Source organism: Myxocyprinus asiaticus, chromosome 1, assembly GCF_019703515.2.
Source record: "Myxocyprinus asiaticus isolate MX2 ecotype Aquarium Trade chromosome 1, UBuf_Myxa_2, whole genome shotgun sequence".
NCBI classification, from domain to species: domain Eukaryota; kingdom Metazoa; phylum Chordata; class Actinopteri; order Cypriniformes; family Catostomidae; genus Myxocyprinus; species Myxocyprinus asiaticus.
The window spans coordinates 34757661-34775142 of NC_059344.1; the positions used below are offsets into that span (position 1 = coordinate 34757661).

General features: G+C 40.1%; 1 protein-coding gene across 9 annotated transcripts in view; it reads left to right on the forward strand.

Moving 5' to 3' along the window:
* The window catches only part of LOC127444027 (chromodomain-helicase-DNA-binding protein 9-like), a 111416-nt gene that overhangs the window by 47419 nt on the left and 46515 nt on the right, over positions 1-17482 (forward strand). For 6 of the 9 annotated variants that reach the window (XM_051703184.1, XM_051703162.1, XM_051703192.1 and 3 more), the window contains one exon: positions 11036-11424. In XM_051703184.1, the coding sequence (XP_051559144.1) occupies positions 11036-11424 (389 nt within the window). Of the gene's footprint in view, positions 1-3795; positions 4525-4720; positions 4880-6070; positions 6119-11035; positions 11425-17482 lie in introns of those variants that run through there. The other 3 variants (XM_051703218.1, XM_051703202.1, XM_051703210.1) reach the window with 3 other exon arrangements.

The window sequence follows — 17482 nt, forward strand, 5'->3', positions numbered from 1 at the left end:
TTGAAAATAGCCTTCTTGATCAGCAGGGTAAAAAGAATAAAAAATAAATAAAACATTTTAAAAATTGACATTCGTTGCCTAAAATGTTCATTTTCTAGGCTTTTACTCAGAGCATATATTTTTGATGAGCAAAATTAACATATCAACATGGTCCGATGAAAGACAGGATTTGACACGCCTGAGGATTATCCTGCACTTGAAAAAGCTCACCCGGCGGGAAAATAACTTAGAAGCATGCACAGATTTAAAGAAGACTCATGTGAAAACATCCATAGCGACTTGCAACCCAACGTTTCAGAAATCTGCTTCCCGCACCACCACTGAAGTGATTTCTATAGCTACTCTGCACATCTTGCGAGAGGACATTTTTCAGTGTGTGCCACGACTGAAAGAGGGAAGAAGTATGCGGCCTGAGGTGAAATTAAACTTTGTATACATCTGCTCCAAATATCCTCTCTTTTAATAATTATGTACCGTATTTAAGCACATTCTGTGAAAGTTTTTTTTTTATAAAGTTCACCCTTCCTCCTTAAATGTAAGGGTACTTATAGCTTAATATGTTTTATTTACATTGCAGGTTGAGTATGTCTTGAATGTATATTTAGTTGAAGGTTGCTAGGATTGTGTGTTGCATCTTGTCTTTCAGATGGAGTCTTTCAGAGGGGCATAATATGGGTTATTTGTTAAAATACTTGTGGGGAAAATGGAGAAGTTCAAATCTAACTAGATACATTAGGAGTTACTGCACTTTGCTGCTAGCAGTCACAGTTCTGTACGTGTGTGATGGCTGATTGATATGTCTATAATTGGTGAGCAGTTTATAATCGTATTGAAATATGTTTGCGTTACGTTTGAAACTGGATTTATTGATTGAAGATTTTCATAGGGAAATGATTACAGGTGGCGTTATCGTACAAGTGGGCATCAAGTCACACAGTGAACATTATTAGTGGAGTCACTGTTTAATTGATGTTGGATTTGTCTGTGTGTGTTATAGAGGGGGTTTGTGGTGTGCTCTGTGTGGGTCCTTATTGGCTGCTGTGTTTAATGGGTTCAGGAAACCATTGCTACACATCAGGCCTTCCCTCATTAATCCTCTATCTCCCTCCCTCCAGCTCTTTCTGCTGTACTCCACATTAGTCTGCTGGTCTAGTCCTAATTATGGACTCTAAACGCTCTCTCTCTGGTCCCGACAGTATAATTCATTTTCACCAAAGCAGGACACAGATTTTAGGTTGTGAGCAGGGATATCATTACAGTGTTACACAGTTATAAAAGCTCTAGATGAAAGTGAGAGGACTTACTATATTTAAAATGTAATATTTAAGTTAGGAATCTTAGTGTTTTAAGTGAGGAAATCTAATATAAAGAGGAAGTTCATTATCCACAGGAAAGGGAACAAATTGTTATTTCAATTTTTACATTTTCTGATGAAAATGCGAGTGGTGCTTGCCCATGTTAAAGTTGCCTCCACGATGCTAGGGTGTTGTGAGTGGTTGCTAAGGTGATTTAGCGGCTTAAGTCAAAAGAGCCCACCTTCAAGTCTCTATGATATTATTGTCTTTATTCATGGCTCGGGTTCCTTCATGTACGTTTATGGGATCGTCACTATTCACTTGCATTGTGAGGACCAACAGAGCTGAGAGATTCCTCTAAAAATCTTTATGTTCTGCAGAAAGAATAAAAAAATCATACACATCTGGGATGGCATGAGGATGAGTAATTGATAAGAGAATTTTCATTTTTGGGTGAACTGTCCCTTTAACAAGTCGCACAATTTCCATGTTCATAGCAGTGCAAGTTAAGTTAAATTCTTAGGGTTTAGGGTTAGTTTCAAATCCCTAACCTAAAATATGAGAAAAGGTAGTGATGCACCACTGATCAGCTAGTGTCATGAGGGCCTGAAACAGTTGTGACAGCACTGGAGAAACAGAGTATAGCTGTATTTCTGGTTCATTCTGGTGAATTCTCTCTTTATTTGCAGACACTGAAAGGAATTGTTTCAGACATATAGGCTACAGTAAGATGATGAAATTTCACTCTTTATGTTACTGCTTGGATGTCTGGAATAGTTACTGTAAAATTAAGGGATTGGGCAGATTATTGATACTGTAGGCCCTAACTTGTTTAAAGGAGATACATGTTAATGTGTTTGAAGATTGAACTTTGTAGGAAAAAAAACATTATTATATATTTCAATGTTTCTTCCAGGTTGGCCTGATGGTAAACATTCTCCCTTATATGTGAAAGTCCCTATATGCTGCACAGATGGAGAACTGAAGTAATAGCGCTCTCTCATCTTATTAACATATTAACTGTTTGGTTGCCATGGGACAGAGGTGATTTGTGCCATGTGACCTCCATGTGCCTTTTTCTTTCTTTCCTCGGGCTCTTACAAGCACACTCTTTATTTCTCTTTCTCTGGCTCTCAGTTTTTTTCTTTTTCTGTTATTTTTCATTTTTTTCCCCCATATTATTTGCTCTTTACTGCATGTGCACATGCAAATACAGTTTGCACAAAAAAAAAAAAAAAGAAAAATAATTTTCCCTAATAAGCAACTGTGTCAAAAACTGTTAAGGTTCTAGAAATGTAGAAATAACATTTTGCAATGACCACATCCTCTTAATAACTCAACGGCATATTAAAAGTTTTTTTTATTTCTCTCTCTCTCTCTCTCTCTCTCTCGAGTGATATAGGTCTGCTGCCATATTGGTTGACTGACTTCATAATGGCAGTCTTTTACATACATTTTGATATATGTTCTTGGATGTTTATCAAGGTCTGAGTTTGAGTTGTTCCCATTAGTCCAAACTTCAGGGCCATGTTATCTCTCTCTCTCTCTCTCTCTCTCTCTCTCACTCTCTCACCCTCACACACACTCTGCCACTTCTGTACTTAATATACTGCCATAAAATAAACACACACATGCACAAACAGAGACAACTATATGTCACCTAGGGAGCACATAGTTTCAAAGGTTTCTGGTTTCTTGGTAGAGTCTTGTCTTAATCTTGTCTTAACCTTGTAGAAGTTGCTCTTACTCCAGTCTCAAGGCCTGGCCTTGCCACAGATTATCTCTCTGCTACTCCGTAAAATTCTTAAACTAAGCTGACCCACTTCTGTGCGTGTCAGTGTGCATGATTTCAGACGACTGCCAGGGTTGATAGAAACTTGGTTGTATATCTGTTTATAGATGTTTTGTTTGAGGTTTGTATTTGTGTGTGTGTATCTGTGTGTTTTTCCTTACAAAGAACCAACCCTGAATTTTCAATTTGCATGGTTTTGCTTTCATTTTTTGCTGCTTTTGGCCACAGGTGGTTTGGGGCCGTGCACGTGGGAAGCTATACATGGCCAACGTGTCTCACTTTGTGAAAGTGGTGGCACTGCCTCATTTCTCCTTGAGTGTCTGTCACTTTCTGTGAGCACAGTCAATACAGAAGCACTCACGCCACCTGCCTTCTCTTGTGTGCTTTACTACTGTTTGTGTGGTGGGAATTTGGGGGGGAGCTGGTTGACATGATTATGACACATTTTTAAATCACTTGTTTTTTTTTTGTTTTTTTTACTTATTTTGATTTGTGTAAAGCTATGTGTATGTGAGTTATAATAATTGTCTTCATGATTACTGTTGTGCATTTAGTGTCTGTTTGGATTTAGCATGAAAAGAAATTCAGTATTTTTGGGGTTAAGTTGTGTAAGTTAATGTAATAACAGCTAGCACCCTCTGCTGGACCTCCTGCTTTACAATGAGCTAAAGAGTGAGAGAGAGAGAGAGAGAGAGAGAGAGAAAAACGAGTCTGGATTTTAACGACATCTCTAATATTCATGCTGATGCGTTTTGCTGCTTTGTGCTTTCATTTCTCGCTGTTCGCCTGTGTCTCCCGCTCGCCACACACACCCCAGCCTGAGCGAGGGGAGGGGAACGAGGGAAAAGGAAGGGGGAAAAACCAAGTGGAAATAAGGAAAACAAGCTACAGAACGTCCAACTGAGCCAGTACAAAAACCTTTTGTTTTACAAAGCAGGGTTAGCAATCCTACCTTCGTCTGGGATGTGAAAGGAGGAAGAGGAACAAGAAGTCTGTCGGTGTATGCGAGCGTGTGCAAGAGAGAGGACGAGAAAATCAGAAGAGTGAGCACAGTTGTTCTCGGACAGACGGCCGGTCGGTCGGAGGGAATCAATGAGAAAGAGAGAGGGAAAAGAATAGACGTAGCCAAGCTGAGAGCAGCAGAATGAGAGGATCCCTTATGAGTGTGGCTGCTTTATCTGTCTCTTCCTCATTCCCTCGTTTTCCGTGAAGCGCGGCTCCATGCAGCCCGGCCAGGGGAGGAGGAGGAGGTGAACAAGGCTCCTTCAGCCACGGACCTGCCGGGGGAGGGAGGGAGAGAGGGAAAGAGAGAGAGAGAGAGAGAGAGAGAGAGAAACGGCGAAAGGGCAAGGCTTTTGTTGGCGGTTGGAGAGAGGGAAGAGGGGGGAAAGAAGAAAATAAAAAAAAATGTCTACAGTGAAGAGGCCAAGAGGACGGGTGAGTGAGTGAGTGTGTGTGTGTGTGTGTGTGTGTGTGCAGGGGGGGTGGGCGGGTGTAGAGAGGAGGAGGGGTGGAGGTGGGGGAGGGGGCAGGCAGGAACTGAAAAGCTACAGGCTCATGCGGCAGGCTACACAGTCGCCGCCATCTTGTGCTAACTGCTTCTCTCCATTTCTTCTGCTCTCACTAGCGTGCTAACGGGGAGCACTATGCTATGTTAGGTAGCTGTGACCCTCATTCCTCTCTCTGCCTGCTTTCCTTCCCTTTTCATTCACTCTCTGTCACGAAAAGGCGCAGTGGGACATCAACATGTGCCACATGTGTGCATCAGGCATTGCATGGCAGCGGTGTGTGGGTGTGTGTTTCTTTTTAGAATGTGTGAGTTTCATTATATGTGGATATGGTCATGAATGTCAGAGCGAGAAGAAAGATTTAAGTCTCTGCAATGCTGGCAGCCTGTAATTTTAGTTATTTATAGGTGTGTTACATGGCTGCAATGCTCACGGCTTGCTGCATTTTTCCCCCTCTCTCTCACGTCATATTCTGTCTATTACTCATTTTCTCACATTCACTCTCTCCCCCCTTCCACTCTGCTCCCCCCTCCTCTTTCCTTCCCTCCATTCCTTCTGATTTACCCTTTCATGCCTCAAATGGATTAGTGAGTATATTTGAGTAGAGCACAATCTTTCTCTCTCTCTCACTTTCTCTCTCTCTCTCTCTCTCTCTCTCTCTCTCTCTCTCTCTGCTCTACAGCTCATGTTTATCCACCAAATGAGTTAGTGTTTATAACCCTCCCCCACTCGCTACTCTTTTGTTTCACTCTTTCCAGATAATTCCATTTATTTAGCTATCAGGAGGCCTGTTGATGTGATCAGATTATGTGCTGGTCTCTCATTTTAAGAGTCAACAAAGCTTCGATGGCATGACAGTAAAACAATATTTGAATATTGCTTTGACAGTTATATTTACAAAGAGCAAGTGCATGCAATGAAACCAAATAAAGTCAAAAAATTGATCTTTCTGACTTTATTTACAAGTTATTTGGTTTAAGATCATGTCAGCTGCTTTTCCAAAGATACTGAGAAAGAGAGAGGTGGAGGAAATGGGGAAAAGGATGTAAAAAAGTACACTGCATGTTAACCAAGCCAGCATTAATAATAAAAGTTGTCATGTCTCAGCCTGCTATATGATCGTGTGGTAAATTATACATGGCTGTCTTTATTTCTTGGGGTGAGGGGTGGATAATATGAATAGACTGGCTCTCGGGTAAAAGGCCTTAGATTCACGATGGTTGACCTTTTATAAGTATGTGATGCCATTCAGATGAATTGTGATCTAATACTATTATTTTTATGAATTATATCTGTCATCTTTTGATGTGCTTTAATGCTATAAACTGTGAATGTGTGTGAATGACCCCGGTTTTATACAGCATTTTCCCTATGCAGCCTTTCAAACCTTTCCTTCATCGTCCCCTGTAGCAGGCTAGCCATGTGATTGGAGAACAGTGAATATTATGAAACCCAGGCATGAGGAACATTGATGATGCAGCAGTTCAAAGATGGAGGATTTCCCATGTTGTCATCCAGAATGTGTGGGTGGACTCAGGCTTGCCATGCCGTACTAAAACCCTCCTGCTGCACTGCCTTGTGGAAATCAAGTAGAATCAGACTAGCGGGATCTCCACAGATGTTTTTGTCTAGGGATTTTGGTCTTAGACATACCATGAAGTTTAGTTTGGTGGAGAGATCACAAATGACTAATTTGATTCTTGAATTCCTAACCAGTATCGAACTGGGTAAAGAATAGTTTGAATAGCCTTTGACCACGGCAAAAAGACTAGGTTGTATAGAGCACAACAGATTTGTTCCCGAAGTAAAAATCCCATTATTATTTTTTTACATAAGGGAATTGATTATTAACAATAACTTATAAACTATTAAAGACAAACCTACCGTGAGCTCAGAGGTTGTTAATTGAGCTCTGAGTTGTATTTGGCTGTATTCTGTTTGTGATTCTACTGGAAGATTGGTCGGATGAGGGACAGAGAAATTTAGCGCACGTCTGAAAGCTGTGCGCAAGGCAGTGCTCTGTGACAAACATTGCTGCTGTGTCACAGAATCCGAATGAAAAGCAAGGTCTAGCAATGCTGAGGCTCCAAATTACTAAATAAATATTAGGTTATATTAGTTTGTTTGAACTGGATTGCAAAACTTCTAAATGTTACTATTGTACAGTGCATCCGGAAAGTATTCACAGCGCTTCACTTTTTCCACATTTTGTTATGTTACAGCCTTATTCCAAAATGGATTAAATTCATTATTTTCCTCAAAATTCTACAAACAATACCCCATAATGACAACGTGAAAGTAGTTTGTTTGAAATCTTTGCAAATTTATTAAAAATAAACGAAAAGAAAATCACTTGTACATAAGTATTCACAGCCTTTGCTCAATACTTTGTTGAAGCACCTTTGGCACCAATTACAGCCTCAAGTCTTTTTGAGTATGATGCTACAAGCTTGGCACACCTATTTTTGGGCAGTTTCTCCCATTATTCTTTGCAGGACCTTTCAAGCTCCATCAGGTTGGATGGGGAGCGTCGGTGCACAGCCATTTTCAGATCTCTCCAGAGATGTTCAATTGGGTTCAAGTCTGGGCTCTTGCTGGGCCACTCAAGGACATTCACAGAGTTGTCCCGGAGCCACTCCTTTGTTATCTTGGCTATGTGCTTAAGGTTGTTGTCCTGTTGGAAGATGAACCTTCGCCCCAGTCTGAGGTCCAGAGCGCTCTGGAGCAGGTTTTCATCAAGGATGTCTCTGTACATTGCTGCATTCATCTTTCCCTCGATCCTGACTAGTCTCCCAGTTCCTACCGCTGAAAAACATCCCCACAACATGATGCTGCCACCACCATGCTTTACTGTAGGGATGGTATTGGCAAGGTGATGAGTGGTGCCTGTTTTCCTCCAGACATGACGGTTGCCATTCAGGCCAAAGAGTTCAATCTTTGTTTCTCATGGTCTGAGAGTCCTTCAGGTACCTTTTGGCAAACTCCAGGTGGGCTGTCATGTGTCTTTTACTGAGGAGTGGCTTCTGTCTGGCCACTCTACCATACAGGCCTGATTGGTGGAGTGCTGCAGAGATGGTTGTTCTTCTGGAAGGTTTTCTTCTCTCCACAGAGAAATGCTGGAGCTCTGTCAGAGTGGCCATCAGGTTCTTGGTCACCTCCCTGACTAAGGCCCTTCTCCCCCGATCGCTCAGTGTGGCCAGGCGGCCAGCTCTAGGAAGAGTCCTGGTGGTTCCAAACTTCTTCCATTTATGGATGATGGAGGCCACTGTGCTCACTGGGACCTTCAATGCTGCAGACATTTTTCTGTACCCTTCCCCAGATCTGTGCCTCGATACAATCCTGTCTTGGAGGTCTACAGACAATTCCTTGGACTTCATGGCTTGGTTTGTGCTCTGACATGCACTGTTAACTGTGGGACCTTATATAGACAGATGTGTGCCTTTCCAAATCATGTCCAATCAACTGAATTTACCACAGGTGGACTCCAATCAAGTTGTAGAAACATCTCAAGGATGATCAATGGAAACAGGATGCACCTGAGCTCAATTTTGAGTGTCATGGCAAAGGCTGTGAATACTTATGTACATGTGATTTTTTGCAAATATTTCAAACAAACTTCTTTCACGTTGTCGTTATGGGGTATTGTTTGTAGAATTTTGAGGAAAATAATGAATTTAATCCATTTTGGAATAAGGCTGTAACATAACAAAATGTGGAAAAAGTGAAGCGCTGTGAATACTTTCCGGATGCACTGTATGTGTGTTAGGGCTGGGCGAATTGTAATGTTAATGTTTCTGAACAATATAGCCTACTTTGAACAAGATAACTTAAAGTAGGTTGTAATAACATGTGCTGTACTATTTTACATACTCTAAAACAAGTCGATTGAAAGAGGAAAAGGAATGAAAAGAGTTGCTTTAAGAACCTGGTCTCATTAGCCATGACATTGTGAAATTAATCAGTGGGACACGTGCGCTTGCTCTTTTTACAAAGAAGCACAATACGCGGTTCAATGTTGGATAGCGTAAGCCTGATATCATCCTCCACCTGGAGGCGATTTCGGTACTTTGTTTTCAAGGCTGTCAATTTTGAAAACCCGGCCTCACACAGATATGTTGAGGCGAATGGAAGGAGTAATTTTACGGCAACTGAGGATGTTCACTCATCACAGTCAACCATAACGAGGGCAGAAAGCAAGAGCTATAGAGTCCCAGCCACCGTAAAGCCAAACTGAAGATAGCTACCGTCATACTTTTGTGTTTTACACTTTTTCGGGGTAGATGACTTTGCTGACGAGGCATCGTTGCTACAACTTTTTTGGCACATGTGAAACTTCTAGCCTTCTTACGACCATGGGTTCGTTCGGCGAGGAGTCACTGTGGATTTCAGCCATGACTGCACTGACAGCTAGTTAAAAAGGCAGGCTAAGCTCTGCCTCTCCCTATCAAAAAGAAAGTAGAGGGAGAGGGAATGTGTTTTTAAAAAAAAAAAAAAAAAAAAACATTTTTTTTTTATGCAGAGGTTAACGTCATGGAGACAAAAGACAATTGTGAATGACCTTTATTCGTATTTTCTAAAGGAGATGAAGCATGTTGATGTTACATGTTCTAATTATGTTTACAGTTCACATTAGGCTCATGTATATTTGCTTGGTACTTCAGTACTGAAGCCTATTTGAAGTCAATCAAAAATTCAACCCTCTTGAGAATTTTATTCATTTATTAAAACACAAAAAACTTAAACAACATTTCAGACATTTCTAAATTCAATATGCACTTTAAACAAAACAAAACAAAAAAAAACTATTAAAATAACGAAGTAATAAAAAAATCTTATATATAACCAGCTCCCCAAATCCAAAGATACCTGTGTATATATTACTGAACCTGCAGAGTTGCATTCACAATGTGTAATAGCGAACTGCTCTGTGGACATAAAGAAAACTAAACTCACAGCACCTCTTGAGATGATCGGAGATCATTTTCAGCATTCTCATAGATGACATTATTCTTGCAAACAGTTTTCAAATGAATTAAACAGAGGAAAAAAAAAAAAAAAAAAAGACTCTTAACATGCCCCTGTTCCACGAGACAGGCTCACGCTGCATGCTTTTGAACAAACAGCGAATCAGACACGGGCATTGGCAGCTTTTCTTTTGTTTGTTCTTAAAAATATTATAAAGTTTGTTTCTTCAAGCACGTGTCTGTGTCTAACAGCATTTCTTGTCATCTGTCACTCCGAGACATTTTACAGGTCGCCTGCCTGTTGCAGTTAGATTAGCAAACTTATATGAGCATGGAATACCTGTATTTGGACGAGAAGCTTGCGAACTGAATTCAGCCTCGTCACATTTGGTGGTGGCTGGTGCTAATTTCACACCTTGGGCTACTGTTTAATATATTGTTTAATATATGTGACTTCCCAGATCTGTGGTTTTGCCATTTCCTGATGCTGTCGATCATCGTCTGTCAGTGAGTGTCGCAATCGGCATCAGGATATTTGTAAGATATCGTCTATATCCGATTACATCATCCTATTGCCCAACCCTACGGAGTGTTTTTAGAAACACACTCTTGCTGATTGTGTAAACAATAGGAATATTGATATTTATCAAATATGGCATTGTCCGTGTTGTTCAAAATCCTAAAGACTGTGCTTAAAAATGTATATTTACCGAATGCTAAAACAATATTTGAGTGAACATTGGTCGTGATTAGGTGGTACTTGAATAAAACGCTGAATATCTTCAGAAGATTGGCAAATCCAGTGTTTAACTTATCCTCATTACATCAACTGCTACCTTTTAAACACCACTTTGTTTCCAGGCGGACTGATTATAAAAAGGCCTACACTTTTTGAGCCAATCTTAAAACTAGCCAATCAGAAACCCTTCCTGCCTGTGAATTACTTTGCATGTTCAGGAGAGAGGCTCTATGGTTGAATTTAGCAAAAAGGCTGAAATCACTTACAGCTCCTTAACCTTATATTCAGGCTCAGATTAGAAGTTTCACTGTACTGACTCTGTCCTCCTAAATAAGAAACCTATTCAAGTATTTACATCCACTTAGTCAAGGTTTTCTGGATCATGGCTTGGGGAGATGGTTATTGAATTCAGCTCATAGTTCTGTTTCATGTCCAGTAGCTCTCTCATATTGACCATGAGACTGGACCACAAGACATCATTGATGTTTTAATGAGTGTTTGTAAAACACAAGTTTAAAAAATGGGATTACGAAATCCTGAAATGGAAGCATATCTATTGGCTTTTTGGACAGTCCTGCCTACTACTCCAGATGAAACTCTGTCTCCAGATGGCTCTGTGGTGGACATCGATAATTGTGCCAGATGTCCACTTGATGTCCATCCACACCTAGACAAGATCCTTCTGAAAACTCAGAGGTTTTGGTGGTAATGTCATTTTTTTCTCTCTCTTGTTCTAGCCTCCTAAGAACACTAATGGTCCCAGCAGTCAGGCGCGGGTGCTCAGCCCACCAGTGAAGAGTAGCTCCTCTTCTTCCTCTTCATCGTCCTCATACGTGTCCGTGTCAGAGAAAAGGGTGCAAAAGCGACAGCAGCAGCAGCAGATGGATGTGTCCATCTCAGAAGATAAACAACAGAAGGCCAATCGAATCATCTCAGAGGCCATCGCTAAAGCACGAGAGAGAGGAGAGAAAAATATCCCACGTGTCATGAGTCCCGAGAGCTTTCCATCTTCATCGTCACAACATCGTCACAGGGCAGGTGCCTCCAAGTCCAAAGGCAAGGATAAAAGGTCCAAGAATGCCCGGATTGTGTCATCCTCCAAGCCCAAACAAAAGGCTCAAATTGGGTAAGACCACTCTGACATTCTCCTCAAGCTGGAGGATGAGTGATATTTCACTTGTTTGGTTTGGTTTATTTGTAAGGGAGTGGTTGGGGAGAGTGTTGTGGAGGTGTGGAGTGTCTGTCATGATCTGGCTGGATCTAGATTAAGAAAGAAATTATGAGAGTTATTAATGACAAGAGAAAGTTAATTTGTTTTGGGTGAACTATCCTTATAACTACTTGTTTAAGTATTTGGCTAGAACAACAACATACTGTAAATATAAGTCAGCACATGATTGCATCAAGTGACTGAAGAGAAGGGTCATAATGTAGACTGTATATACTTAAACAAAAAAACTTCCAAATAAAACTAGAGGCAAGAATTGAGAAAAGTAGACCCCTGTGAGATTATTGTAAAATTTAGGATGTTTTAATATTTAAAATTTTACCCCGCCCCCCACCAGTGGCGGATCTAGAATTTTTTAATGGGGTGGCGTGCAGACTATGAGGGGGGGCAACACCAAAGCTTTTAAGGTACCAAACTTCATTGCAACAAGTACTAGTTAATTAACTGGAGTCACTATCAAATTACAAATGTAATTTCACAGGAACCACATAGTAGAGGTCTGCCCGGGCCTTAAAATGAAAACTGACCCATACCCGAGACCGTGCGATGCCGTCAGATTTTAAGCCCGAACCTGACCTGAATTTGAAATTGTTTACTATCTAATTTCTTCTCCTAGCAAGTACTGTTGCAATATGCTATATTTTATGTAAGCATATAGGCAACATTCGTAACAGTACTAAAACAGTAAACATACCTTGTTTTAACAAGGCATGGCAGCCCCTTAGTACACTAGAGCAGAAGGGGGAAAAAAAGCATTGCCTCACCGTTTAAGCGCTGAAACTTCATCTGGTGCAGAACAATCTGGAATAATATGAAACAATGCAACAGTCCCCTCTATGCAGCCTGAACTTGTTTAGAATGTTGAATCTTTGTGACAACTGCGCTGAAAACAATTTAGACACAGCCCAAAGAATGAAACAGAGTGCAGGTGTCTCAACATGCTTTTTTGACATTGACAATTGACGTTGTGTTTAAAATATGCCGGACCTGTGTGAGACGCTGAAGAAAAAGTGAAACACTGCAAATGTCAAAGACATTTGTCCAGCATTTGTTTAAACAATGTTAAAACAGAACAGACGCACACAATAACACATTCGGCGTGAACGGCCTCTAACTTGTCCATTCGCACCTATCAAAGTGAGAGTGCGTGCATGACACAAGTTCGGTAAGCATGTTTATTTTTTCATTAATTACAAACCTGAACTTGAGGTCCTACTTGAAAAACTGACCCGAACCCGGCCTGAAACCCGTCGGGATCTCGGGTCCCGTCGAGCCCAGGTCGGGTTTCAGACCTCTACCACATAGTAACCATTTTGCTACTGATTTTCCAACATGAAAAAAAAAATCGTTTTTGCATAATAAAAATTAAGTAACAATTTATATCTCCAGAGTACCAAGACATTGTCTATTAAACACATCAACAAATTCTAAATGTTCCTTAGCTTCACATTTAGAACTGGCAGTCTGGACTAAACTTCGCTACCTTTGTTAAGTGTACGCATGGATGGAAAATGAATGCATATCACATGTTATTCTGCTAATAAAGTCCTGAAGGCCTATCACCTCTGTAACAGCTGGAACAATCCATTTGAAAGCAAAGATTAACACAGTTAGGTTGAAAATTGTACTGTGGGGGGAAGTGCTGCAAAACTCATGAAATATTAATTATGCTATGCACAGTAAAAGATTCTTTTAAATTACCTGTTTTGATCAACAGTCATACTTAATGACTGATTCAAGCACCCAAATAAATATTTCACACAATATGGTAATTTCATCTCTACATCTGCCAATATCAGTCTTGGGTTTTTATTAGTCAGTAGATGAACACATATCAGCAATTTAATCAAGAAAATGACTGATTGATCTAGTGGTAACTTTTCGTCTTTAGATTTTAGAGGCTTTGGATTCTAATTCGCCCAACTATAAATTTGTATTGTAATAAAATAAGATTGCATCTGTACATCAGTGGATAGGTGTTTAAAAATAAATTGCAATATAAGATGCGATGGGAGAGACGAATAGCGGAAACACAGATACATTCATTGACAGTTCTGTATATGAAAAAAACAGCAAACTCTGAAATTCAGACAGACAAACTCTCTGCTCCAGCAATATGCACTTGAGCGCCCGTGAATGAGATTACACAGTTCACGAACAACCATCTTCCTTCTCACATCCCAACCATGAAATACTCAGTTTATATAGGGAGGAAACACACTGCACATCGGTGCACCCCATCAACAATTAGCTCACCTGATTACCGCACACCTGAGAGTGATTGTTTATTGAAAAAAACAATACACATACACTACATACATACAAACAATACTGCCAAGAAGGCCATCACAATGGGAGGCACGGAAAAGAGCGCGAGCTCGGCAAAACTGCTGACACTAAATGACACTGATAACAGCCACAATGAACACTTATAACTTTCAAAACAACACATTCCAGGACGCTGGATCGCCAGTCAAAACACAAAGAGATGAAATAGAAACTCCTACTCAAGAACTGGAGATGTTTCATCTGGATTATACACGTATCTGACGAAAGCTATTTCAAAAAGTGGTGAGGACACATCTCACCCATCTCAACCCATAACTGACAGTGATGTATCTAACAATCATTCAGTGAATACTTGGAAACAACTGAGAAATTAATCTTTTACCTCTTTTTCCATGTATTTGTCCATGTGGTCATTTTTGTTGAAGAAATAAGCTCATCAACCCATGAGAGCTCAAACACTGTACACACGCTGCAATAGTAGGTAGATGTAACAAGGTTTAAAATGGGCAAGAAGGTCACCAGCTAAACAGTCAAAGTAATATTTAATTTAAACAAAAGACACAAACACAATTACACACACGGCAGCTGTGTGTGGCTCTCTCCCAAACTGCCACATCCGGCTGCATTTATCCCTCTCCTTGGCTGATTAGCGCAATTGGGGGCCGGATGTACGTACTCATGGCCCGGCCCTGCCCTCCTCCTTGTCACAGTAGGCAATTGGCCGATGCTGTGATTGGCTGCTGCTGTAAACAATCCCGGGACGCACCAATTACTACACACCCATAGTGTGATTGACAACCAATCACACTATGGGTGTGTAGTCATTTGTGCATTCGGTGAGAGTTTAGGCAGTTTGACGTGAATAAACCCCTACAAAATGTCAAAATCAAAAATATACTTAAATTTATATTATCTAGGGGTGCTTCAGCAAGGCTGGAATCGGGCAGATTCGTCTTTGTGAAGGACACATGAATCAAGCCACATAAAATGTTATCATGGAAGAAAATTTCCTTCTGCTCTGACAATGTTCCCCAACTCTGAGGATTGGTTTTTCCAGCAGGACAATGCTCCATGCCACACAGCCAGGTCAATCAAGGTGTGGATGGAGGACCACCGGATCAAGACCCTGTCATGGCCAGCCCAATCTCCAGACCTGAACCCATTGAAAACCTCTGGAATGTGATCAAGAGGAAGATGGATGGCCACAAGCTATCAAACAAAGCCGAGCTGCTTGAATTTGTGCGCCAGGAGTGGCATAAAGTCACCCAACAGCAATGTGAAAGACTGGTAGAGAGCATGCCAAGACGCATGAAAACTGTGATTTGAAAATCAGGGGTATTCCACCAAATATTGATTTCTGAACTAAGTTAAAACATTAGTATTGTGCTGTTTAAAAATGAATATTAACTTGTTTTCTTTGCATTATTCGATGTTTGAAAACACTGCATCTTTTTTTGTTATTTTGACCAGTTGTCATTTTCTGCAAATAAATGCTCTAAATGACAATATTTTATTTGGAATTTGGGAGAAATGTTATCAGTACTTTATAGAATAAAACAAAATGTGTATTTTACTCAAACACATACCTATAAATAGTAAATCCAGAGAAACTGATAATTTTGCAGTGGTCTCTTAATTTTTTACAGAGCTGTATGTTTCACACAATACCACTAATAACAGCAATAACAGTTCTCCTTCAGCTAGATAGATAAAGTTAGTCAAGACAAACTTTTGGCTTGATAAAGCCTTGTCTGAAAGTTTAAAAGTTTAAAGAAGTTTTCAAAGTTTTGAGTTTGATGGTGAAACAGCCAGCTAGCTAGCTAAGCTAAATAAAGAGATAGAGTGTGTGTGAGAGAGAAAGAGAGGTGGCAAATTACAGCAGAATAAAAGCCTTGTATCATGTGTTTGTTTACATTTGAATTTTTTGACAGTTTTGAGTTTGAATTAACAGGCATTCCATTTTTTTTTTTTTTTTTTTTTTTAGTTTTTGGATCATTGTGTGACACATTTAAGTCTAATCAGTTAGAAAAGACACTGCACACTATTCCAGTCTGTGCTCAGTTTGGTGGATGGAGCTTGAAAGCTCTAGGAGGAGTTATGCTTTGTTCACACATCCTCCGTGAGCGAGGCCTGAGCGGTGTGTTTTCGTTTCTGCAGCCATATAAACACATTACACCGTTCACACTGCAAGTGTGAGTCGCTAGGTGACGCATCCCAGACGCGTCCCAGACACGGTAGTGAGTGGATGGTTTCACCATTGAGCCTATTTTTGCTGCGTGGCTCACGCTGAGCTCGGCGGCTCTGGATGCAGTACAACACTAAAATAATCAGGAGATTATAGAAAAGACACAAAAGCAAATCGAAATTATTCAAACCAAACCTATAATACACTACAATTTATATGTTTGCATACAAGTAAACTTAATAAAGTAACTTAATAAAGGAAAGAATTAATAAACTGCCGGACATTTTGTCATTCTTTGTATATAGGTGTACAGTTTAGACACAACATTAACCAAATATACAAATATATTTATATACAATATAAACGCAACATGTAAAGTGTTGGTCCCATGTTTCATGAGCTGAAATAAAAGATCCCAGAAATTTTCCATACGCATTGATTAGATTAGGGCCTAATGAATTTATTTCAATTGACTAATTTCCTTAAATGAACTGTAACTCAGTAAAATCTTTAAAATTGTTGCATGTTGCGTTTATATTTTTGTTCAGTATAACATTAACCAATCACAAAAGTGTGCTGATAAAGATGAAGTGCATATGATTGCCCTCTGTGGTCCTTGAAGCAGCAATAACCTCTGCTTATAATGACCTTATTAAAGAAAGAACATTTGGCGTAGGACTCCATAGATAACTTGATTTTCTGCACAGAGGTGCTGCTGTTTCTCGCCGAAGAAACGCGGGCAATGTGAATGTCCAACGCGAAGGCCCGCTCACGCACCGCTTGCGCCTCACTCACGCCCACTCATATAATAAAGCATATACTGAAAAATGTTTGTACTGTATAGTATTGGAAAATCCTGTGAATTAAGTACTTGAAAATGAAAGCAACATCTAATTTAAATCTCTACCGGTTTACACATTTCTGCCATTGCACAGTTCACCATACTGCCCTTATGCTGAAGATCACATCTTTAGTTTTTTTGGAAGTTGTTGAAATCTAGGAGTGGTGTGGTGTGTATTTTTGCTGCCTTTAACTAGTCACAGAACCCACAAGCAGTTTTGTGGGGGAAGTCTTGCTTATAAATTAATATAAGAAAGCAGCTTTAACCTAGAAGTCTTGCAGGCTTGTGGTCCTAAGGACTAATGTTCTGTACGGGTATTCACAAAACTATACAAACAGAAATGCCTTTTTTTTTTTTTTTAATTTTATTACTAGCAGGAGGCTGAGATCTTAGAGATGAACTTAATTTAGGGTTGGTGTGGTTTCTCTTGGACTATTAGCCAACAATCACAAGTTTTCTGAGGGGTGAATGAAAAGCCACACCATCATGATAAAGGAACAAACAGGAGCTAAACAGAATCTGCTGTTCTCCCATGTCCTTTATCATGGTTAATGATGTTTGTACTAGATGTACTGCAGATGTAACAACAATGCTCACACAGACAGCCCCCTCTGGTGAGTTTTAATAGATCATAAGGCTGG